We start from the raw sequence: 25,013 nt of genomic DNA on the forward strand, positions 1-25,013 counted from the left end.
CTGTAGCTCTAACTCCAAAAAGTTCTGGGACACTCTAAAGTCCATGGAAAATAAGAGCACCTCTTCCCAGCTGCCCACTGCACTGAGGCTAGGAAATACTGTTACCACAGATAAATCCACTATAATTGAGAATTTCAATAAGCATTTCTCTACGGCTGGCCATGCTTTTCACCTGGCTACCCCTACCACGGTCAACTGCCCGGCACCCTCCACAGCAACCCGCCAAAGCCCCCACCATTTCTCCTTCACTCAAATCCAGATAGCTGATGTTCTGAAAGAGCTGCAAAATCTGGACCCCTACAAATCAGCCGGGCTAGACAATCTGGACCCTCTCTTTCTAAAATGATCTATCGAAATTGTTGCAACCCCTATTACTAGCCTGTTCAACCTCTCTTTCGTATCGTCTGAGATTCCCAAAGATTGGAAAGCTGCCGTGGTCATCCCCCTCTTCAAAGGGGGTGACATTCTAGACCCAAACTGCTACAGACCTATATCTATCCTACCCTGCCTTTCTAAGGTCTTCGAAAGCCAAGTTAACAAACAGATTACCGACCATTTCAAATCCCACCGTACCTTCTCCGCTATGCAATCTGGTTTCTGAGCTGGTCATGGGTGCACCTCAGCCACGCTCAAGGTCCTAAACGACATCATAACCGCCATCAATAAGAGACATTACTGTGCTGCCGTATTCATCGACCTGGCCAAGGCTTTCGACTCTGTCAATCACCACATTCTTATTGGCAGACTCGACAGCCTTGGTTTCTCAAATGACTGCCTCGCCTGGTTCACCAAGCACTTCTCTGACAGAGTTCAGTGTGTCAAATCGGAGGGCCTGTTGTCCGGTCCTCTGGCAGTCTCTATGGGGGTGACACAGGGTTCAATTCTCGGGCCGACTCTCTTCTCTGTATACATCAATGATGTTGCTCTTGCTGCTGGTGATTCTCTGATCCACCTCTACGCAGACGACACCATTCTGTATACTTGTGGCCCCTCTTTGGACACTGTGTTAACTAACCTCCAGACGAGCTTCAATGCCATACAACTCTCCTTCCGTGGCCTCCAACTGCTCTTAAACGCAAGTAAAAACTAAATGCATGCTATTCAATCGATCCCTGCCCGCACCTGCTCGCCCGTCCAACATCACTACTCTGGACGGCTCTAACTTAGAATACGTGGACAACTACAAATACCTAGGTGTCTGGTTAGACTGTAAACTCTCCTTCCAGACTCACATTAAGCATCTCCAATCCAAAATTAAATCTAGAATCTGCTTCCTATATCGCAACAAAGCATCCTTCACTCATGCTGCCAAACATGCCCTCGTAAAACTGACCATCCTACCGATCCTCGACTTCGGTGATGTCATCTATAAAATAGCCTCAAACACTCTACTCAACAAATTGGATGCGGTCTATCACAGTGCCACCCGTTTTGTCACCAAAGCCCAATACACTACCCGCCACTGCGACCTGTACGCTCTCGTTGGTTGGCCCTCGCTTCATACTCATCGCCAAACCCACTGGCTACAGGTTTTCTCTGCTTGGTAAAGCCCCGCCTTATCTCAGCTCACTGGTCACCATAGCAGCACGCGCTCCAGCAGGTATATCTCACTGGTCACCCCCAAAGCCAATTCTTCCTTTGGCTGCCTCTCCTTCCAGTTCTCTGCTGCCAATGACTGGAACAAACTGCAAAAATCACTAAAGCTGGAGACTCTTACCTCCCTCACTAGCTTTAAGCACCAGCTATCAGAGCAGCTCACAGATCACTGCACCTGTACATAGCTCATCTGTATATAGATGAGCGAACCGCCCTTGCTGTCTCTGCCAGGCCGGTTCCCCTCTCTCCACTGGGATTCTCTGCCTCTAACCCTATTACAGGGGCTGAGTCACTGGCTTACTGGTGCTCTTTCATGCCGTCCCTAGGAGGGGTGCGTCACTTGAGTGGGTTGAGTTACTGACGTGATCTTCCTGTCTGGGTTGGCGCCCCCCCCTTGGTTTGTGCTGTGGTGGAGACCTTTGTGGGCTATACTCGGCCTTGTCTCAGGATTGTAAGTTGGTGGTTGAAGATATCCCTCTAGTGGTGCGGGGGCTGTGCTTTGGCAAAGTGGGTGGGGTTATATCCTTCCTGTTTGGCCCTGTCCGGGGGTTTCTTCGGATGGGGCCACAGTGTCTCCTGACCGCTCCTGTCTCAGCCTCCAGTATTTATGCTGCAGTAGTTTATGTGTCGGGGGGCTAGGGTCAGTTGGTTATACCTGGAGTACTTCTCCTGTCTTATCCAGTGTCCTGTGTGAATTTAAGTATGCTCTCTCTAATTCTCTCGTTCTCTCTTTCTCTCTGAGAACCTGAGCCCTAGGACCATACGTCAGGACTACCGGGCATGATGACTCCTTGCTGTCCCCAGTCCGCCTGGCCTTGCTGCTATTCCAGTTTCAACTGTTCTGCCTGCGGTTACGGAACCCCTACCTGTCCCAGACCTGCTGTTTTCAACTCTTAATGATCGGCTATGAAAAGCCAACTGAGATTTATTCCTGATTATTATTTGACCATGCTTGTCATTTATGAACATTTTGAAAATCTTGGCTCTCTCTAATTTTCTCCCTCTCTCTTTCTTTCTCTCGGAGGACCTGAGCCCTAGGACCATACGTCGGGACTACCGGCCGTGGTGACTCCTTGCTGTCCCCAGTCCGCCTGGCCTTGCTGCTATTCCAGTTTCAACTGTTCTGCCTGCGGTTATGGAACCCCTACCTGTCCCAGACCTGCTGTTTTCAACTCTTAATGATCGGCTATGAAAAGCCAACTGAGATTTATTCCTGATTATTATTTGACCATGCTTGTCATTTATGAACATTTTGAAAATCTTGGCTCTCTCTAATTTTCTCCTTCTCTCTTTCTTTCTCTCGGAGGACCTGGGCCCTAGGACCATGCGTCGGGACTGCCGGCCGTGGTGACTCCTTGCTGTCCCCAGTCCGCCTGGCCTTGCTGCTATTCCAGTTTCAGCTGTTCTGCCTGCAGTTATGGAACCGCCACCTGTCCCAGACCTGTTGTTTTTCAACTCTTAATGATCGGCTATGAAAAGCCAACTGAAAATTATTCATGATTATTATTTGACCATGCTTGTCACTTATGAACATTTTTGAACATCTTGGCATAGTTCTGTTATAATCTCCACCCGGCACAGCCAGAAGAGGACTGGCCACCCCTCATAGCCTGGTTCCTCTCTAGGTTTCTTCCTAGGTTTTGGCCTTTCTAGGGAGTTTTTCCTAGCCACCATGCTTCTACACCTGCATTACTAGCTGTTTGGGGTTTTAGGCTGGGTTTCTGTACAGCACTTCAAGATATTAGCTGATGTACGAAGGGCTATATAAAATAAAATTGATTGATTGATTGATAGCCCATCCAATCTACCTCATCCCCATACTGTATTTATTTAACTTGCTCCTTTGCACCTCAGTATCTCTACTTGCACATTCATGTTCTGCACATTCTACCATTCCAGTGATTAATTGCTATATTGTAATTACTTTGCCACCATGGCCTATTTATTGCCTTAACACTCTTATCCTACCACATTTGCACATGCTGTATATTGATTTTTCTACTGTATTATTGACTGTATGTTTTGTTTATTCCATGTAACTCTGTTGTTGTATGTGTCGAACTGCTTTGCTTTATCTTGGTCAGGTCGCAGTTGCAAATGAGAAGTTGTTCTCAACTAGCCCACCTGGTTAAATAAAGGTGAAATAACTTCTTTTTTTTTATGTGGATGTTCCCAAAATGTATTGATTCTTTGAAAAATGTTCATGAATCACAGATGAGCATTTAACATAAATACAGACAGCCTAAACAAACTTCTTTAATAAAAATGTCAGTCATTTACATTTTTGAAAGCTCTGATATTCTTTACATTATTATTGACCAATAGTTAACATGAACATAAAACACAGTACAGAGTAAAGCATCAGCATCTGTTGTGAAGAACACACACATTGTTTAACATGTGCTTCAAGCTGATGCAGTCTGTCACAGTCAGGGTCAATTCAGGAAGTGAATTATATTCGGATATTCCATCTCTTAGCTTTCCTTTACCACTGATGGCACACCACACGTTGTGTACAACATGAGGACACAGACATATGACAGTGTATTACGCCGGACTCTACTTCATTATACACAGTTCATGGGTCAATGTTATTCCAACCATCATATCCTTGTTTCAACATGTCAATGATGTAGAAACCAACATAAGGAAAAGGTTATATCAAAAAATGGCCTCGATCTCTCTCTCACACACACAACTAACTGTTGAACCACTTGTTCTTCTTGATGGTTGTGGTCTTGTTGCCGCCCATCAGTTTCCTCTTGTACTGTTCAACCAGGTTGTCAAAGCGGTCATCCTCTTGGCTCCTAAACCGCTTCTTGGCCCCATTAGCGCTCTGGAAAACAATTGAAGACAGTTCAATGTATTACCTGTTCTTGGGGACACGACATGCAGACATGGGTAATGTGTGTGTGCGCGAGTGTAACCTTTGTTCTGGGCTGTGTAGGTTTCTCCAGTGATGTTCCTCCCTGAAGCTCTCTCCTGCTGGGCCGGTTCTTGGGCTTCTTAAGCTGGGCAGGCTGCTGCTGCTGCTTCCCCTTGTCACGTGCCCTGCACAACGAAAATTATACCATGTAGTTTGGGTTACATTATGATAGGTAAAGTACAGTTGAAGTCGGAAGTTCACATACACCTTATCCAAATACATTTAAACTCAGTTTTTCACAATTCCTGACATTTAATCCTAGTAAAAAGTCCCTGTCTTAGGTCAGTTAGGATCACCAATTAATTTTAAGAATGTGAAAATGTCAGAATAATAGTAGAGAATGATTTATTTTATTTCTTTCATCACAGAAGTTTACATACACTCAATTAGTACTCAATTAGTATTTGGTAGCATTGCCTTTAAATTGTTTAACTTGGGTCAAACGTTTTGGGTAGCCTTCCACAAGCTTCCCAAAAAAAGTTGGGTGAATTTTGGCCCATTCATCCTAACAGAGCTGGCGTAACGGAGTCAGGTGTGTAGGCCTCCTTGCTTGCACACACTTTTTCAGTTCTGCCCACAAATATTCCATAGGATTGAGGTCAGGGCTTTGTGATGGCCACTCCAATACCTTGACTTTGTTGTCCTTAAGACATTTTGCCACAACTTTGGAAGTATGCTTGGGGTCATTGTCCATTTGGAAGACCCATTTCCGACCAAGCTTTAACTTCCTGACTGATGTCTTGAGATGTTGCTTCAATATATCCACATAATTTTCCATCCTCATGATGCCATCTATTTTGTGAAGTACACCAATCCCTTCTGCAGCAAAGCACCACCACAACATGATGCTGCCACCCCCGAGCTTCACAGTTGGGACGGTGTTCTTCGGCTTGCAAGCCTCCCCCTTTTTCCTCCAAACATAATGATGGCTATTATGGCCAAACAGTTATATTTTTTTCAGACCAGAGAACATTTCTCCAAAAAGTACGATCTTTGTCCCCATGTGCAGTTGCAAACCGTAGTCAGGCTTTTTATGGCGGTTTTGGAGCAGTGGCTTCTTTCTTGCTGAGCGGCCTCTCAGGTTATGTCGATATAGGACTCGTTTTACTGTGGATATAGATACTTTTGTACCTGTTTCCTCCAGCATCTTCACAAGGTCCGTTGCTGTTGTTCTGGGATTGATTTGCACTTCTCGCACCAAAGTACGTTCATCTCTAGCAGACAGAACGCGTCTCCTTCCTGAGCGGTATGACGGCTGCATGGTCCCATGGTGTTTATACTTGCGTACTATTGTTTGTACAGATGAATGTGGTACCTTCAGGCTTTTGGAAATTGCTCCCAAGGGTGAACCAGACTTGTGGTGGTCTGCAATTTTGTGGTGGTCTGCAAACTTGTGGAGGTCTTGGCTGATTTCTTTTGATTTTCCCATGATGTCAAGCAAAGAGGCACTGAGTTTGAAGGTAGGCCTTGAAAAACATCCACAGGTACACCTCCAATTGACTCAAATTATGTCAATTAGCCTATCAGAAGCTTCTAAAGCCATGCCAGAATTTTCTGGAATTTTTCAAGCTCTTTAAAGGCACAGTCAACTTAGTGTATGTAAACTTCTGACCCACTGGAATTGTGATGCAGTGAATTATAAGTTAAATAATCTGTCTGTAAACAATTGTTGGAAATATTACTTGTGTCATGCACAAAGTAGATGTCCTAACCGACTTGACAAAACTATAGTTTGTTAACAAGAAATTTGTGGAGTGGTTGAAAATTTTGTTTTAATGACTCCAACCTAAGTGTATGTAAACTTCCAACTTCAACTGTATGTGTTACCTGATCTTTGGGCCATGGTGAGAAGGTAGGGCTAGAACCTTCCGTCTTTTCTTTCCATCCTCCAGTTCTACATGTTCTAGAACCGGGGTGGTCTGGAAGCCTGCATACTGCCGGCCCTGCTTCTGGCCCTGTGGCTGGGTCTGGGCATGGAACAGGGTCTGGCCCTGTGGCTGGGTCTGGAACAGGGTCTGGTCCTGTGGCTGGGTCTGGGCATGGAACAGGGTCTTGGCCTGGGGGGGAGGTACTAGACGAGAGAAAAAGAAAAGCGAGAGAAATGTCAGAAACAACAAAAAAGCAAAAACAAAGACAGAAAAAGGAGGGAAAATAGAACTTCCACCAGAAATGATGAGCTGTTTGTATTATATTCAGGGTTAGGGCAGAAATGTACAGCGTCATACCTCCATCCTTTCTGTCCTGGCCGGATGGTAACGACTGTGTCTGCGTCTTCGCTGGCCCCTCCTTCGTTACCATGGCACTCTGGGTTTTAGACGCACACCTCTGAGGTCCAGTCTTGCCTCCAGACTGCGGCTTCCCTCCTCCCTGAGGGCCCCGCCCCTTGAAATGCTCCTGGTAACCATGGAGAGAAAATTGTTACTCTTCATTTTAATCATCACAAACCAACACACACACACACACAGAAGAGAGACACACCTTGACATATTGTTGTCGCATTTCTTTCATCTTCAGCTTCTTTCCATCTTCAAGAGAGAACTCAGCGATGGGCCTCTGTAGACAGACACCACACAGTAAATCACACAAGAAAAAAAACTTTAACAACCTATGAATAGTCTTTTCAATAACACATTCTCATAATTTAGCAAGAAAACTGTCAAAATTGATCAGATGCTGTAGGTTGCCAAACCAAACATGAGTATGTGTAATTCAACATTCTCCTCAATATTGATGACTACAATGTTTGAGTCCATATCCAATGTTGTTCCGATATAAATTACTGCAAGTTACTGACATCAGCTACTGAGATGCAAAGACAACATTGGGAAACATAACCTGGGATTTACACTCTCAAACACAGCTGCATTCTGTCCAGGACAAGGTTAAAGACGTGCTCTGGACTCATGTGTGCATAACACACAGATCAGCAATGACACAGCGACACACACACACCTTGGTGTTTCCGTAGATGTCAGGGTTGTTGTTGAGGTATCGAAGTGTCTTCAGAGCGTGTTCATGTTCTTGGAACTGAACGAAGCCGTAACCTAGCGACCGGCCTAACACCTGACCACGCTCCGGCTTCTTATCATACATCACCCTGCACTGGGGGGGGGGGGGGGGTGGGGTGGTGGTGCATACAGATGAAGATAGTGAGGAAAAGGGAGAATAGAGGCAAATGGTAGACACAGAAAGAAGAGAAAGGGAGAGAAAATTGGGGAGAGATTGTAAAGAGAAATGAAAGGCCATTCAACATGGACAGGAGACTTTATAGGACAATAATGCTACCAGGTGGTCAGTAACAGATCACCCGGATAGATGAGAAGACCTAATGACATAGATTTTAATCACATGGAAACAGCTATGGAAATGTGGTAGTAGTTTCTTACCTCAGTAATGCGGACCACCTTGCCACCCCCTGCAGCTTTCAGGCAGAGTTGTCGTAGTTGTTTGACGTCTACAAATTTGGGCAGGTTGTGGACACACAAGCGGGTCTTAGACACAAACACATTAATGTCCCGTAGCTTGGTCCGCTTCAGGTCCTCAAACTAAGACAGGAAAGAGGAGAGCGTTAACAAATGTACACACTCTGGCCTTCCTCAAACAAACATACACTGAGGACACAAGCCCTCAGTTACCAACACAATGTTTTTGTGGTTGGTTGTAAGACAACACTGATGCTTTGATTGGATGAAAAACAGGAAGTACTCACTCGGGTCCTCTTGGCCATGTCTGCTGCTGGAACACCCTCAGCTGCCTTCGTTCCTGACCGTATCACTTAGAGAGAGAGAGAGAGATGAGATGGAGGGGTGGGGAGAGGAGAGGAAAAGGGAGGAGAGAAGTAACTTACATCCCTCTCTAGCCAGGTAGATGTTTCTGGTCCCTGTATGAGTTTTAACCTTCTTGTCCTTTAGTTTGACGGCGTCCTCTCTGCTCACCGCCGCTACAACGTTCAGCTTCCTACCATCCACACGGATACCCCCGCTCTGAGACAGACAGACACACACAAACATGTTACCCCCAAACATAGATAACATCAATTCAAAACTCATCAGAAGACATGTACGTAGAGAATACATTAGTACTTTAACATTCTATTCCATCTCACCTCTGACTCGTCCTCTGCAGCAGCAATGCATTTCTCTGCTGCTTCTTTAGACTTGAACTGAGCAAATGCAATACCTGACCAAACACAACAACACAGTCAACAACCATTACCAACAAACACAATCATGATTCAATGTTAACATATAGACTTCTATCTTCTGACTGGAATCACTTCATCGCATTGGTTAACTTTAAGAGGGGAGTGAGTAAGAGATAGAGAGAGATAATGATGTTGTGTTGGAGCCAGGACTATACCTTTAGAGTGTTCAGTGTCTGGGTGTAGGCAGATCTTGATGTACTTCAGTTCTCCATACTGCAGTAACACCTCTTCTAAGCCCTCCTCCTCCGTATCAAACGACAGGTTCCTGATGAAGATGGTTTTGCCCTGATTAATATCTGATGGGAGGGGCTTCCTGTTGGCTGCACTATCTAGAGGAACAGAGAATCAAAGAGAGAGACAGAGAGAGAGCAAGAGAGAACCAGAGAGACAGAGGGAGAATAGTCAGAGGGGTTCAAACGGAGGGCAAGGTGGAGCATACACACTTTAATCACAAGAAAAGACAACCGATTCATACCAGAATCCTCATCATCTTCATCTTCGTCATCATCTTTATCAGACCCAAGGTCACTTGTTTCATCGCAATCTGACTCCTGAGACTCTGCATCATGATCCTCTCCATCCTCCTCTTCGCTCTCGTGCTCTGATGGGCTGTCTGGCTGCTGAGCTGGCTTAGAGCTGACTCTGTAGAGAGGACTGTTAAACACAATAGTTCAACAAAAACTTGGCTGTAGTACTCCAGTCCTCAGAACCAAAGGACAAAGTCAGGCCAAAGAAGACCAATTCAGACATGATAAATGTAGCGTAGGTCTAAATCATAGGTGTCAAACTCATTCCACGGTTGGCCGAGTGGCTGTGGGTTTTCGAAGGAACTCCCCACACCTGGTTGTGTAGGGCTGAATTGAAAGAAAAAAGAAAAACCTGCAGACACTAGGCCCTCCATGGAATACATTTGACACCCCTGGTCTAAATATTTACAGCCCATCATTCACTTTAGTTCAATAAACTGAGGACATACAGAAATACAGATTAAGACTGCAAAAGCTCATACTTGTTCTTTGAATGTGCTACTGGTTTTTTCTTCTTCTCCTCCTCCTCTTCATCTTCCTCCACCTTCTCCTCCTCTTCAGAGTCACTTTCAGGTGCCGCCTTCTCTGCTGCAACCTTTTCCTCTTTCTTAGCTCCTGGCTGAGTAGCGACAAACTTGTCTTTAGCCACAGCCCAATCCACAGCTACCTGCCTTCCTGTAAAGGATAGAGGATAGAATGACTTGATCAGAGTAGAGGAAGCTACAGTAGACTGTTGAGATGCTCCCCATCTTTATGCGAGATATTCACAGGGCAGAAAAAGGTGTCCGTCTCTCACACATACAAACACACACAGCAGGTTAAGGTGTCTCACCTTTGATCTCTTTCAGGTTTATGGCGTTCAAGGCCTTTCCTGCCTCCAAGACATTCTTAAACTGGACAAACGCAAAGCCCCTCATCTTCCCATCTGAAGATGAACAGAGTGAGGAATGGTCAGCCACCACATAGAAAACATGTTATTGACATTAAAGTTGTCTTAGCGCAACAAAATGCAACAAGGCTCAACAGTGCTTAGTGTGGTTGGGTGGTGATTGAACCAAGGCTCAACAGTGCTTAGTGTGGTTGGCTGGTGATTGCACCAAGGCTCAACAGTGCTTAGTGTGGTTGGGTGGTGATTGAACCAAGGCTCAACAGTGCTTAGTGTGGTTGGCTGGTGATTGCACCAAGAATCAACCGTGCTTAGTGTGGTTGGGTGGTGATTCGCTCAAAGTAATGGAATGTGTGCCATTTAGCAGACGCTTTTATCCAAAGTGACTTACAGTTATGCGTGCATACATTTTTATGTATAGGTGGCCCCGGGAATAGAACCCACTATCCTGGCCTTACAAGAACCATGCACTACCAACTGAGCTACAGAGGGCCTCAAAGTGAAGTCTGTACCTGGTTTGAGCGGGATGTTAGCCTCCAGAACTGTCCCAAACTTAGCAAAGGTCTGCTTCAGATCCTCATTCGAGCACTGTGGGAACATAAGACATAAACATTCACAACTAACTAGGCAGCAGGTAGCCTAGCGGTTAGAGCGTTGGGTCAGTAACCGGAATATTGCTGGTTCGAATACCTGAACCGACAATGATGATGTGCCCTTGAGCAAGGCACTTAACCCTAACTTGCTCCAGGCGTGCCGTAATACTATGGCTGACCCTGTAAAACAACACATCTGGTGTACGTGACAATAAAACATCTTACATATTTTCTTAACTGCTGACAATAAAGCACCCTCACACAAAGCGGAGGACAAAGAGAAATATTGTTTATCTGTGTGAGTGTTTATGTGTTTCATACCTTGAAACTGAGATTCCTGATGATCAGTCTGGCTTTCCTTCTGTTTTTCTTTAAGCCTCCTTCAGATTTCTGTTCTTTTTGTGGTACTGGATCTTTTGGTGCCGTGGCTGTGTTTTAGACAAGACCACAATACATATTTGAAACTCTAATTTCACCATCACAAATGTAAGATGGTTATGAATTACGTAGGTACCTAAATAGCAAACTAAGCATCCACATAAGTTTTACAAACCTGTTGTTCCCCTTTTCTTGTCGTTTAGTTTCTTCTTGGCCACCGACACGTTTATCTTCTGTCCATCATAGTCTTTCACCTCTCTCACAGCGCGCTGTGCATCCTCCACCATGGAGTAGGTGACATACCCAAACCCCCGACATTTCTCTGCACCTGTAAGGACCACATGCCAGACTGTTGTTTAACTTCTCACACATATTGTTTAATATTATTACAAAGCATGACAGGGTCTGGCTTCTTGTAGTTTCATGACATGATGAAGTTGAAATAATCAGCACAATTTTACAAAGATGACAAATTAGCAAAGTTAGCTAACGTTAGCTAGTAGCCGTCTCACCTTTTTCCTTGACAACAAAGCAGTGCTTCACAGGTCCAATCTCAGAGAATATCTCCTCCAGGCGGTCGTTAGATGCATCTGCTGGCAAACTCCGGACGAATATTGTAAGGGCTGACATTGCTTATTCTGTGCTAAGACCTTACGTTTCTTGTTCTGATCACTGTTGCTTTTTGTTAGCCAGTCAACCAATGGAACACACTGGCAAGCTAACAAACTAGCTAGCTACTTTCTTTCCAACACTTCCAAATGTATACTCGCCACAGATAATTGTAAACTATCCAAACAAATAATCTTTACTTCCAATATATTGACAGTTTTATCAAAAGAATAGGAAAACTATGAAAGCATGGTAAGCGCAAATTTGTTCAAATGGTAAACACACGTTTTCCGAATAGGGCAGCCATCTTGGAATTGAAAGGAAGTTGTAATCCGTGATTTCCGGCAAGTCTTCTTCTTCGTTATGACAGTAAGCGAACCAACTAGTCAGTGCATTCCTGCCACCGTGCATGTATCATGCAAAGCTACTAGCTGTATGTGCAGGCTTTTGCGCCATCCATCTAAACAGACATGCATGTTTCCACCAACCAGAGTCAAACAAAGTCCAACATTAATGTTATTTTAACAATGATCTCCAAAAATAGAACACATGATAATAGCTAACACAAGTGGTCAGGGTGGTACTGGCAGATGACATGCAAAGGTTGGCAAAACATTTTTTCACTAAATCTAGGAACCAAATCATGTAAAGATCTTGTACAAAGAACATTTTAGAATTGGCATCCTTTCCAGTGTAAATATTTGAAAATCAACTAATGGAAACTGACAAATTCATCTCAATTCATGTTTTTATCCAGTTACGGGAAAATGGCACTTCTGTTGGAAAACATTGCATTGAAGAGTTGCAGTATGTCTTGACAAAACATTATTTATTTTAATAAAAATTCATGAAGATTGCATAGATAATTTTCAACATATACAATCACACATATCATAGCAGTGTTTGTCTGTCATAATAAACTAATTTCACAATACACTTTGCACTATACTATTCATTTAACATAATAGAGATTGTCACCATGGAATGGTGCTGTTGAGGTATTCAGAGTTCTACGTAACCTACGTAATGCATTCACAGTGCAGAAGCTATATCACATATTACATGACATTTCTGGTGCAATTCCGAAACAATGACTTATTCTGCCAAAAGTCTACTAAACAAGTATCTCATTTATTATAATAGAAATGGGTAGTAGGTCAGCTTAAGAGTTACTGTAGTAGGACGTTCTTCGAGAATATGTAAAAGTGTAGACAAATCCCCACTATACCTACAGTGCTCAAACATGTAATTTGTAGATAAGTGAAGTGCAAACTGTCACATCTTGGTGTTGAGGGGGGCCTGAGTAACTACGGGGTGAAGGGCTAGGGAAATGGTATTCAAAGTCAGGGTCATGAACCTAAGCGGAGTCATGGGGGTACTGCAGTAGGGTCACCATCATTTAAATAAAATATACACAACCATTCAAAAGTTTGGGGTCACTTATAAATGTCCATGATTTTGAAAGAAAAGCACATTTTTTGTCCATTAAAATAACATCAAATTGATCAGAAATACAGTGTAGACATTGTTAATGTTGTAAATGACTATTGTAGCTGGAAACGGCTGATTTGTTATGGAATATCTACATAGGCGTACAGAGGCCCATTATCAGCAACCATCAGCAACCGCTCCTGTGTTCCAATGGCACGTTGTGTTAGCTAACCCAAGTTTATAATTTTAAAAGGCTAATTGATCATTAGAAAAACCTTTTGCAATTATGTTAGCACAGCTGAAAACTGTTGTTCTGATTAAAGAAGCAATAAAACTGCCATTCTTTAGTCTAGTTGAGTATCTGGAGCATCAGCATTTGTGGGTTCGATTACAGGCTCAAAATGGCCAGAAACAAAGCACTTTCTTCTGAAACTCGTCAGTCTATTATTGTTCTGAGGAATGAAGACAATTCCATGTGAAAAATTGCCAAGAAACTGAAGATCTCGTACAACGCTGTGTACTACTCCCTTCACAGAACAGCGCAAACTGGCTCTAACCAGAATAGAAAGAGGAGTGGGAGGCCCGGTACACAATTGAGCAAGAGGACAAGTACAATAGAGTGTCTAGTTTGAGAAACAGACGTCTCACAAGTCCTCAACTGGCAGCTTCACTAAAAAGTACCCGCAAAACACCAGTCTCAACGTCAACACAAAATGGCGCCGGAAGAAATGGCAGCAGTTTTACGGGCACCCAACCAATTGTGCTACCATGTTTTTTTCACGTTATTTGTAACTTATTTTGTACATAATGTTTCTGCAACCATATCTTACGGCAAAAAAGAGCTTCTGGATATCAGGACAGCGATCACTCACCTCTGATTAGACAAAGATTTTTTCCACAACAAAGACGACGCACAAGACATTCTCCAAACACCCCACAGGACCGACATCCCCGTTATTTGCAAGAGGAAGCGACGTAGGTACAGAGGACAAAGAGCCGGATGCCTGGTCAGGACCCGGCGAAGGCGACTGGGAAAGCTACCGTTACCGTCAATACTACTCGCCAACGTGCAATCATTGGACAATAAATTAGACGAGGTACGATCACGAATATCCTACCAACGGGACATCAAAAATTGTAATATCCTATGTTTCACGGAATCGTGGCTGAATGACGACATGGATATTCAGCTAGCGGGATATACGCTGCACCGGCAAGATAGAACAGCACACTCCAGTAAGACGAGGGGGGGCGGTCTGTGCATATTTGTAAACAACAGCTGGTGCACGAAATCTAAGGAAGTCTCTAGATTTTGCTCGCCTGAAGTAGAGTATATTGTGATAAATTGCAGGCCACACTACTTGCCTAGAGTTTTCAGCTATACTTTTCGTGGCTGTTTATTTACCACCAGACAGATGCTGGCAATAAAACCTCACTCAGTCAGCTGTATAAGGAAATAAGCAAACAGGAAACCGCTCACCCAGAGGCGGCGCTCCTAGTGGCCAGAGACTTTAATGCAGGGAAACTTAAATCAGTTCTACCAAATTTCTATCAACATGTTAAATGTGCAACCAGAGGGAAAAAAAATTCTAGATCACCTGTACTCCACACACAGAGACACGTACAAAGCTCTCCCTTGCCCTCCATTTGGTAAATCCGACCACAACTCTATCCTCCTGATTCCTGCCTACAAGCAAAAATTAAAGCAGGAAGCACCAGTGACTCGGTCTATAAAAAAAGTGGTCAGATGAAGCAGATGCTAAACTATAGGACTGTTTTGCTATCACAGACTGGAACATGTTCCGGGATTCTTCCGATGGCATTGAGGAGTACACCACATCAGTCACTGGCTTTATCAATAAGTGCATTGAGGACGTCGTCCCCACAGTAACTGTACGTACATATCCCAACCAGAAGCCATGGATTACAGGCAACATTCGCACTGAGCTAAAGGGTAGAGCTGCCGCGTTCAAGGTGCGGGACTCTAACCCGGAAGCTTACAAGAAATCCTGCTATGCTGTAACGGTTTTCGTTGTCTGAAGAACAGGAATCGGACCAAAGCGCAGCGTGGTAAGTGTTCATGCTTTTTATTGAAACTGAACACTATAACAAAAAAACAAAGAGAATAACCGAAACCGAAACAGTCCTGTCAGGTGCAAAAACCCTAAACAGAAAATAACTACCCAAAAAAACCATGTGGGAAAAAGCTACCTAAGTATGGTTCTCAATCAGAGACAACGATAGACAGCTGCCTCTGAGAACCACACCCGGCCAAACACAAAGAAATACAAAACATAGAAAATGAACATAGAATGCCCACCCAAATCACACCCTGACCAAACCAAAATAGAGACATAAAAAGATCACTACGGTCAGGGCGTGACATTAAGGTGCGGGACTCTAACCCGGAAGCTTACAAGAAATCGTGCTATGCCCTGCGACAAACCATCAAACAGGCAAAGCGTCAATACAGGGCTAAGCTTGAATCATACTACACCGGCTTCGACGCTCGTCTTATGTGGCAGGGCTTGCAAACTATTACAGACTACAAAGGGAAGTACAGCCGCGAGCTGCCCAGTGACACGAGCCTACCAGATGAGCTAAATCACTTCTATGCTCGCATCGAGGCAAGCAACATTGAGGCATGCATGAGAGCATCAGCTGTTCCGGACGACTGCGTGATCACGCTCTCCGTAGCCGACATGAGTAAAACCTTTAAACAGGTCAACATACACAAGGCTGCGGGGCCAGACGGATTACCAGGACGTGTGCTGACCAACTGGCAGGTGTCTTCACTGACATTTTCAACATGTCCCTGATTGAGTCTGTAATACCAACATGTTTCAAGCAGACCACCATAGTCCCTGTGCCCAAGAACACAAAGGCAACCTGCCTAAATGACTACAGACCCGTAGCACTCACGTCCGTAGCCATGAAGTGCTTTGAAAGGCTGGTAATGGCTCACATCAACACCCATATCCCAGAAACCCTAAACCCACTCCAATTTGCATACGGCCCAAACAGATCCACAGATGATACAATCTCTATTGCACTCCACACTGCCCTTTCCCACCTGGACAAAAGGAACACTTATGTGAGAATGCTATTCATTGACTACAGCTCAGCATTCAACACCATAGTACACTCAAAGCTCATCACTAAGCTAAGGATCCTGTGACTAAACACCTCCCTCTGCAACTGGATCCTGGACTTCCTGACGGGCCGCCCCCAGGTGGTGAGTGTAGGTAGCAACACATCTGCCACGCTGATCCTCAACACTGGAGCTCCACAGGGGTGCGTGCTCAGTCCCCTCCTATACTCCCTGTTCACCCACGACTGCATGGCCAGGCACAACTCCAACACCATCATTAAGTTTGCAGACGACACAACAGTGGTAGGCCTGATCACAGACAACGACAAGACAGCCTATAGGGAGGTCAGAGACCTGGCCGTGTCGTGCCAGAATAACAACCTATCCCTCAACGTAGCCAAGACTAAGGAGATGATTGTGGACTACAGGAAAAGGAGGACTGAGCACGCCCCAATTCTCATCGATGGGGCTGTAGTGGAGCAGGTTGAGAGCTTCAAGTTCCTCGGTATCCACATCAACAACAAACTAGAATGGTCCAAACACACCAAGACAGTAGTGAAGAGGGCATGACAAAGCCCATTCCCCCTCAGGAAACTAAAAAGATTTGGCATAGGTCCTGAGATCCTCAAAAGGTTCTACAGCTGCAACATCGAGAGCATCCTGACTGGTTGCATCACTGCCTGGTACGGCAATTGCTCGGCCTCTGACCGCAAGGCACTACAGAGGGTAGTGCGTACGGCCCAGTACATCACTGGTGCTAAGCTGCCTGCCATCCAGGACCTCTACACCAGGCGGTGTCAGAGGAAGGCCCTAAAAATTGTCAAAGACCCCAGCCACCCCAGTCATAGACTGTTCTCTCTACTACCACATGGCAAGCGGTACCGGAGTGCCAAGTCTAGGACAAAAAGGCTTCTCAACAGTTTTTACCCCCAAACCATAAGACTCCTGAACAGGTAATCAAATGGCTACCCGGACTATTTGCATTGTGTGCCCCCCCCAAACCCTCTTTTTACGCTGCTGCTACTCTGTTTATCATATATGCAGTCACTTTAACTATACATTCATGTACATACTACATCAATTGGGCCGACCAACCAGTGCATCTGCATTGGGTTCCACCACCCGCCAACCCCTCTTTTACGCTACTGCTACTCTCTGTTCATCATATATGCATAGTCACTTTAACCATATCTACATGTACATACTACCTCAATCAGTCTGACTAACCGGTGTGTTTGTAGCCTCGCTACTTTTATAGCCTCGCTACTGTATATAGCCTGTCTTTTTACTGTCGTTTTATTTCCTTACTTACCTATTGTTCACCTAACACCTTTTTTGCACTATTGGTTAGAGCCTGTAAGTAAGCATTTCACTGTAAGGTCTACACCTGTTGTATTCGGCGCAAGTGACAAATAAACTTTGATTTGAACAGTGAAGAGGCGACTCCGGGATGCTGGCCTTCTAGGCACAGTTCCTCTGTCCAGTGTCTGTGTTCTTTTGCCCATTTTAATCTTTACTCTTTATTGGCCAGTCTGAGATATGGCTTTTTCTTTGCAACTCTGCCTAGAAGGCTAGCATCCCGGATTCACCTCTTGACTGTTGAGACTGGTGTTTTGCGGCTACTAAGTTTTCAGCTGTGCTAACATAATTGCACGAGGGTTTTTTAATGATCAATTAGACTTTTAAAAGGATAAACTTGGATTAGCTAACACAATGTGCCTTTGGAACACAGGAGTGACGGTTGCTGATAATGGGCCTCTGTAGATATTCCATAAATCAGCCCTTTCCAGCTACAATAGTCATTTACAACATTAACAATGTCTACTGTATTTCTGATTAATTTGATGTTATTTTAATGGACAACAAATTAGCTTTTCTTTCAAAAACAAGGACATTTCTAAGTGACCCCAAACTTTTGAATGGTAGTGTATATATTTTTTGTTGTTGAGAAAGATCATTTGAAAAATAAAATATTGAGTATATTTTTTATTGGTTTCTTTTCATTTTGAAAATATAATGAATTAAAGATTATTTATTCATGTAAAAATTGTAATTCACCGATTTTAAGGTTGTGTCATTAGATTTGCGGTGGGGTAGGGAGAAATTTACACAACAAAAATGGGGTCCCCAGAAGTTCTGGCTGAAAAAAAATGGGGTCCCGGCTGAAAAGCATTGAATACCACTGGGCTAGAGACTATTTCTGGACTGGACCATAGCTGTGTCCTGTGGTAACTTGGCCTTGATGGGGGCCATGCTGAGGGCCTAAGGGGTAGTGGATGGGAATAGGGATTGTTTCTGGACCGGACCACAGTCGAGTGAGTCCTGCCTGGGGTCACATCTTGGCCTTGAGAGGGACCATACTGAAACTCTGGAGGAAGGTCTCTAAGGTGGACAGGTACTCCTGGGGGTGTCGTCTCAGGTGGCCTGCATGTGTTGACTCCTCCCACTTTCTGTCCGTCACCTCCATCCCTCGTTTCCTCCAGTAGGCGATGATCTCCTCCATGACCTCAGGGTCACACAGCGTGTCGTTCTGGCAGAAGAAGACGAGGGCGGTGACAGGGTTGTTCCTGAAGACGTTGATGCCAGTGTTGAAGTAGTCGACCGTGTGGCATTTGAAGGCTCTGAAGTAGAGTATGCTGGCCCGTTTAACCAGGCTCTCCAGCCGGGGGAACAAGTTCTTACTTAGACCTGAGGAGATAATCAAATACACACACAAGGTTTAAATGGCCTTAGGAGAGAGGACAATGTCAGCTCACTGGTTAGCTTATTAACCCCTAACCAGGCTGTACTAGACAGTACTAGGCTGTCATACATGTGTTACACCTGACGGTATATAACCTTTAACCTCTAATCCCTGACCCCCAGACTCACCAGTAGCCATCCTCTCCAGTGAGCCCAGCACTAGGCTGTCATAGATGTGGCCTTTGATCCTCTTAGTGAAGCTGTGGTACTTCTGTGTGTCGTGAGACATGTGCACCAGCAACTGGGTGAAGGTGTATCCTCCTATGGAAAAGGCATGCACGAGTAAGGGGCGTGACACAAAGCGGTCACTCTGTAGGACATCCAGTACCCTTGCTCCATAGTCTAGACCCCAACGCGGCCACAGGAACTGACTTACCTAGAGCAGAGGGGGGGATCGGAGGTGTTTTAGACAGAAAGGAGAGCAGAGAGAGTATGACGTTTCCTCTTTAAACTTTAATCCATTCCTCACCTCGCTCTCCACTATGAGCACATCGAAGCCTATACGGAAGTAGATCTCACAGTACTTGGCCACAGCCTGGGGTCGCGACCCCAACCAGGGAAGCATTAGCATTGGTTGGGCCTGGGGTAAGGGCTGGTGGGGTACATGCTGCATCGTTCAGGGCAGACAGAGAGCCAATGGGAGGCCCAATGGGAGGCCCAGCTGAAGGTTTAGGTGACGCCGTCTCGTTCAGGTACAAGGTGACGGTCTTGCTGATGCGGTGAGCTGTGATCCCACGGAATAGCATGGTGACAGCAAGGTGGGACAGTGAGCGCTGAGTTAGGAAGCCTGTAGGGGGTGCTGGCAGTGCAATAAGACAGCTGTGGTAAAGGCGTTGGTCTGGAAGGGGAAAATAATGAGAAATTGAAAAATTATATTTTGTAGACAGATTTGCTGTATAAACATGATGTAACATTATAGATATCTAGTACTTCTATTGTATTGTAATTTGACCATAGTCAATTATTTATTCATTCAGTTATTTATGTGTTAATTAATTGCAAGCTAGCCTATTGACAACTATGAGGTTGTTCTAGCTCTAGCAGTCGGACCCCTGACTTTCTCAAGGGCACACTGCATGTGCAAACATAGCTGCTTTTAGCAACGCTGTATTGCCACACTAGTGTTGCAAAAAAAAAACGAACAGTCTGCTGAAAGCCAGTAGTTAAATATCGAAAATGTCAATTTACTCTACAGGTAGTCTGGACAGTTGGTCCTTCTGCAGGTGGAAATGTATACCCACAGGAACATTTTATTAAACAGACTTCAAACCGTGGGTCCCTGTGTGTGGCTATCACGATTTGTTAACTCATCACCTAAGACATGCAGTGCACAAGACAGTACATGCACGCAATGCATACATAATAACCGTGATCCTGCAGGTGTTAAGTTTTTACTCATGTGCCAGGTGATAAAAATGTCAACAGCGGTACCAGCTTTCTAAAAAGTAATCGTAAATAATAGCTACTTTCCTGCAGATATTTTGTCTCCAATTTCCACCAGCAGAAGGACCAACCGCACAGACATGCGGTAGAGTAAAATGTATTTGTACTCAATATTCTGGCTTGTAAATTACCTTTCCTCCGTAACTAGCTTTAATGGCAGTCTGTTGGGGGGAAAAAATTAAAATGTGTGCCGTCTCAATAAAACACAATTTTCCACAACCATTTTCAGATTTTCGGGCAACGTAGGATGTTGCACACTGATAATATCAATAAAAAAAGATGCTAGGTTAATTGGTCATCATTACACATTTTTAAAAGGCATATTAACGGGCAATTAGTGAGCAAGATTAATTCAATAACTCAAAAACATGATCTGTCGAAACTGGCATAGCTAACGTTAACTAGCTATTTTACCGCAAGTAAACAATTCCAATCACTTAGCTAGCTAGCTACTCAATTTTTTTGTGGTCGACAGGACCTAGCTAAATTCTGATGTTGCTAATTGTTTAATATCAAATCCTGTATTGACACATCAAAACATTGGAAGGCTGCTAACTAGCTAGCTATCATATGAGAACATTCCTTACCTGACACATCAAAACATTGGAAGGCTGCTAACTAGCTAGCTATCATATGAGAACATTCCTTACCTGTGAAAATGCTTCACTCACAAAACGCTTCAGCGACTAGTATTCTGCCAGCAGCATAAATGACGTCACGTTAGTATGTAATGACGAAACCTTGCAATGTGGATAACTCATTCAAAAGATATGGAATTTTAATCAATGGACACTTTTATTGTGCCAACAAGAAAGGCAATGAGTAATTTATGAAAACAAATGAAAAATATGATTTGACTTTTTTTTTAAAGACCAATAATGAAAAAATACTATGTTGACACTGGTATGTTGAGAATATTGGGCTGTAGAGATAACTTTTTCACCTGTCTGAGCTAAAGTGGGGTGGGAAATAGTCAGTAGGGTCTCTAATAACCAAATATGGTTACTTTTGGGGGGGGACTGTCACACAGCCTGCTGCTGTCTTTTCACTCTGCCCCCACCATAGCCCCCAATGCATTACACTGTAATAGACTGTACATAGGATACATTTGGGCTTGTAGAGATAACTTTTCTACCTGTCTCAGCTAAAGTGGGGTGGGAAATGCTCAGTCTCAGCTGAGACAGGTAGAAAAGTTATCTCTACAAGCCAGTATGTATACCATGTACAGTCTATTACAGTACATTGCATTGGGGGCTATGGAGGGGGCGGAATGAAAAGCCAGCAAATCAAATTGTATTGGTCACATACGTGTGTTTAGCAGATGTTATTGCGGGTGTAGAGAAATGCTTGTGTTTCTAGATCCAACAATGAAAAGCCAGCAGCAGGCCGGGCGACACAGTCCCCCTCCAAAACTAACCATATTTGGTTAGTAGAGACCCAACTGAGTATTTCCCACCCCAGTCTATATGAGACAGGTAGTAACATTTTTTTCTCTACCACCCAATACTATAAGTATTCTATATCTACTGTGTATTGCAATGCAGTGAATGGAGTGGGTGGAGTAAGGAGTTACCAGTACTCTGTATTAAATCCGTTAAATCTGTTGCCCAGCACAAAAGACCAATTTAAGTTTAGCAGACTCTATTGAGTAATTCCAACAACATATATTTGTATTTATTAAACGTTTTTCTTTAAATATAGCCTACACAATACCTTTCAACATACCAGCATCTGTGTAAAGTTAGAATATAAATGCTGGTATAAATAATACATCAAATTATGTATTTATTTTTTCAAAGGCGGTTGCAATGTTGGGAAAGCAATTTCCCTCTAAATGACACAAAAACAATGTTCTCTGTCACACACTCAGTCACAACACACGTGCCTGGCTGCAAAGGTGCAATGTGAGTGACGTCTGCAGCATGCGCTCAACTCGTGCACAGGCAGCAGCATTTTCAGCAAAACATTGTTGGCTGACTGCAGCAGCAGTACGAGTTCGACGAGCCAAACCCAATGAATATAGTTGGTCACGAATGTTTTGATCTCGAACAGAACTTACAACATCAATCAACATGTCTCAATCAAAATTGTACAGAAAAGACTGGGAGTCTGTACCTGAACAAATGTCAAATCATATTTTTGCCGATCTGGCCAGTCAATTTGAGTAACGTTATTGCGTATTCAACGTAATGACGCACTTTTACCTTATCACGCAATGACATCACAACGTCATTTAGTAACTTTTAGCAACAAATCAACCTGCCTCTAGCAACTTCCCCTGAAAATAAGTTGGCAACACTGTACTCATGTCACAAGCTGGTGAAATCGTTCCTACATATGGGGGCTATGATCGTTAGGTCATTTAAACAACAGCTAAATAAACACGTTTGAGCACTCTAATTTTATCCAAACAAAGACCATTTTATTTTCATTGAATAAGGTTTCATAACTTAATTCTGAAGAGTTGATAACGGTTTCATTTTAGAGTGTCGTCAACACTTTAGTGATAGTCCCTTGTATTTTTAACGCGTCCTTTACTGTAAATGTGTGTTATTTTGAAGACCGAATTATTTTTCGGAGTGAGCGAAAACGCGTGTATCTTTTAATTCCTTAAGACAATTGGAAGGCTGTGCTTTTGTCAAGGAGAAACATCTGTAGATGAATACATAACGTTTGTAATTATTATGTTTTTATCCTCGATCATTTTTACGTGTGTGTGTTATTTTCTCATAGTTGAAACAACCATGTGTTTTAAGAGTATTTAATTAATTCAATATGGCTGTTACAGTATGCTCTGCAGCTTATGCTGCAATTCTCATTGCCAGATATGAGCTGGCCTATATCTCTCTAACATGCAAATCATGCAGCCTTTCTGACTCACACACATAGAACACATTGGGCCCCCAGTTTGGACAACTCATCCCCTGTCAGGCCTGACTCAGCAGCCATGCAGGCAGACGGTGTATGCGTGCTCAGGCGTGATGTGTGTGTGCGCGTGTGTGCATGTGCATGTATGCGTGGTGTGTGTATGTGTGTGCGTGGTGTGTATGTGCATGTAGTTGTGTATGCGTGTTCGAGTGTTCCCGAGTGTGTGTTTCTGTGCAAGCTTGTGTGTGAGTGTTCTCCTGTGTATAAGTGTGTGTAGGTAATTTTTGGGGGGGTTGGCCATGCCCAACGCTGAGGTCATGTGTTTGGTCAGTCATTGTTCCTCTCCTGAAACCCTTAGTTCCGGCTGGTTGGTGCCTCCTGTGTGGTCATCACTCCGAGTGTCAGTCGGCTCTGGTGTGGCTCTCCTAACCCCCTACAGCAGGGCTGGCCAACTGTTGTGTGAAACCTGAAGACTGGTGTTTGGTCCCAGAGCTTCAGCTCAGCTGGCTAACACAGTTTTGAGTGGTACAGAACACCCCTGGTTTAATGCCTGGTAAGTTTTTTACCCTAGGTGACTACCCTGTACTCTGTGACCCTCCACCCCTAGGCTTACCCCACTGTGAGCAGGTCCTGTTTACTGTTATTGATCCATCATTGATCAATTATTGGGCCTCTCTGGTTATGGATCATTAACTCTGCTGTTTCCCAGGGACAGATAATGCCTCAATCCTGAAACCAAACTATCTCATTCTACACCGATGGCTGTCTTCCTGCCGGCCTGTGTGTCTGTTTGATCTTCCCCAGGTATATAAATAGGTCAGGGACGAGCTACTCTACAGTGTCTACAGGAATAAATAAGAGCTGTCTGTTCCATCAGCGCAAACCTGCCTGATAGTCTGACCAACAGACAGGAGAGATGAAGGAGATATTGATACTGAAGACGATCCATTCATCATTGCTCTAAATCCAATTGATTTTTGGTCAGTATCAAAAAAAAGAACATACAATATCTCAATGCAGCTTTGTTATTGCTCTATGATATTGCATAGACAGTGGCTAGACGCATTGGTTCATGCTCTGTGAATGCACTGCTGTAATCAATGACGCTCACCCATAATCCAACCCACAGTCAGTCGTATACTAGCAGAGCAGATCTATAATATACAGTAGATACAGTACAATGGCCAATATCATCCTATTCAACTCTGGTCAGTCAGAGTACAGATTGAAGATGTACACAGATTAACAAGGTACAGTATGTGGATCAGTGTTTATTTTCAAGTATCCACAGAGGAATTAAATGAGGAGATGAGCCTGGACTTTACCCCACAGGGAGATACAGTACTATATCTATCAGAGTCTGATGACATCAACATGTTGAGTAGAAGGAGACAGATAACGAGAGATAGATAGATGGTGTGATGACAGGGCAGAGGACACACACCCCATAACAATATAAAACACCAGTTGTGCGTGCTAGGCTCACAAAGAAGTTACAAATTCCTTGTGATGTGTGTACCATAAATTGTGACGTACTTTTAATTTGTAGTCACTTTTACACTGACTATTGCTTTTATGTAAAGTATCACGGAGAGGGTTGGTTTAAACTCAAGCCGCAAATTACATCCAATACACTGTATTGATCTGATAGTTAATTCTATATGCACAGTGCCATCCTCCAATTAATGATTTATTCTCACTGACGTGTGAACGTATGAC

At 43.9% G+C, this 25,013-nt stretch overlaps 2 protein-coding genes across 4 annotated transcripts; both read right to left on the reverse strand.

Moving 5' to 3' along the window:
- Positions 1-3,823: 3,823 nt before the first annotated feature.
- On the reverse strand, positions 3,824-12,030 carry LOC120053952 (RNA-binding protein 28-like). Its single transcript, XM_039001280.1, has 18 exons — positions 11,623-12,030; positions 11,286-11,438; positions 11,054-11,160; positions 10,652-10,727; positions 10,086-10,178; positions 9,736-9,928; positions 9,202-9,380; positions 8,882-9,055; positions 8,628-8,701; positions 8,370-8,505; positions 8,232-8,296; positions 7,909-8,067; positions 7,475-7,624; positions 7,001-7,075; positions 6,748-6,916; positions 6,350-6,593; positions 4,524-4,647; positions 3,824-4,432 (listed from the first exon to the last, which is right to left on the reverse strand). Exons 1-18 carry the CDS (start codon positions 11,738-11,740, stop codon positions 4,295-4,297), a joined length of 2,427 nt encoding a protein of 808 aa, XP_038857208.1. The 5' UTR covers positions 11,741-12,030; the 3' UTR covers positions 3,824-4,294.
- A 6,164-nt stretch (positions 12,031-18,194) lies between these two features.
- On the reverse strand, positions 18,195-21,135 carry LOC120053463. Of its 3 annotated transcripts, none has more exons than XM_039000589.1 (4): positions 21,077-21,135; positions 19,453-19,821; positions 19,113-19,359; positions 18,195-18,929 (listed from the first exon to the last, which is right to left on the reverse strand). In XM_039000589.1, the coding sequence occupies exons 2-4, from the start codon at positions 19,594-19,596 to the stop codon at positions 18,574-18,576; spliced, it is 747 nt and encodes a 248-aa protein (XP_038856517.1). In that variant the 5' UTR covers positions 19,597-19,821; positions 21,077-21,135; the 3' UTR covers positions 18,195-18,573. The 3 variants fall into 3 exon arrangements, with proteins under 3 accessions (XP_038856517.1, XP_038856518.1, XP_038856519.1); XM_039000590.1 differs by having other exon boundaries at positions 21,014-21,081; XM_039000591.1 differs by lacking the exon at positions 21,077-21,135 and having other exon boundaries at positions 19,453-19,578; positions 19,634-21,067.
- Between the last annotated feature and the right edge of the window lie 3,878 nt (positions 21,136-25,013).

This window comes from Salvelinus namaycush, chromosome 9 (genome assembly GCF_016432855.1).
Source record: "Salvelinus namaycush isolate Seneca chromosome 9, SaNama_1.0, whole genome shotgun sequence".
Classification (NCBI taxonomy): domain Eukaryota; kingdom Metazoa; phylum Chordata; class Actinopteri; order Salmoniformes; family Salmonidae; genus Salvelinus; species Salvelinus namaycush.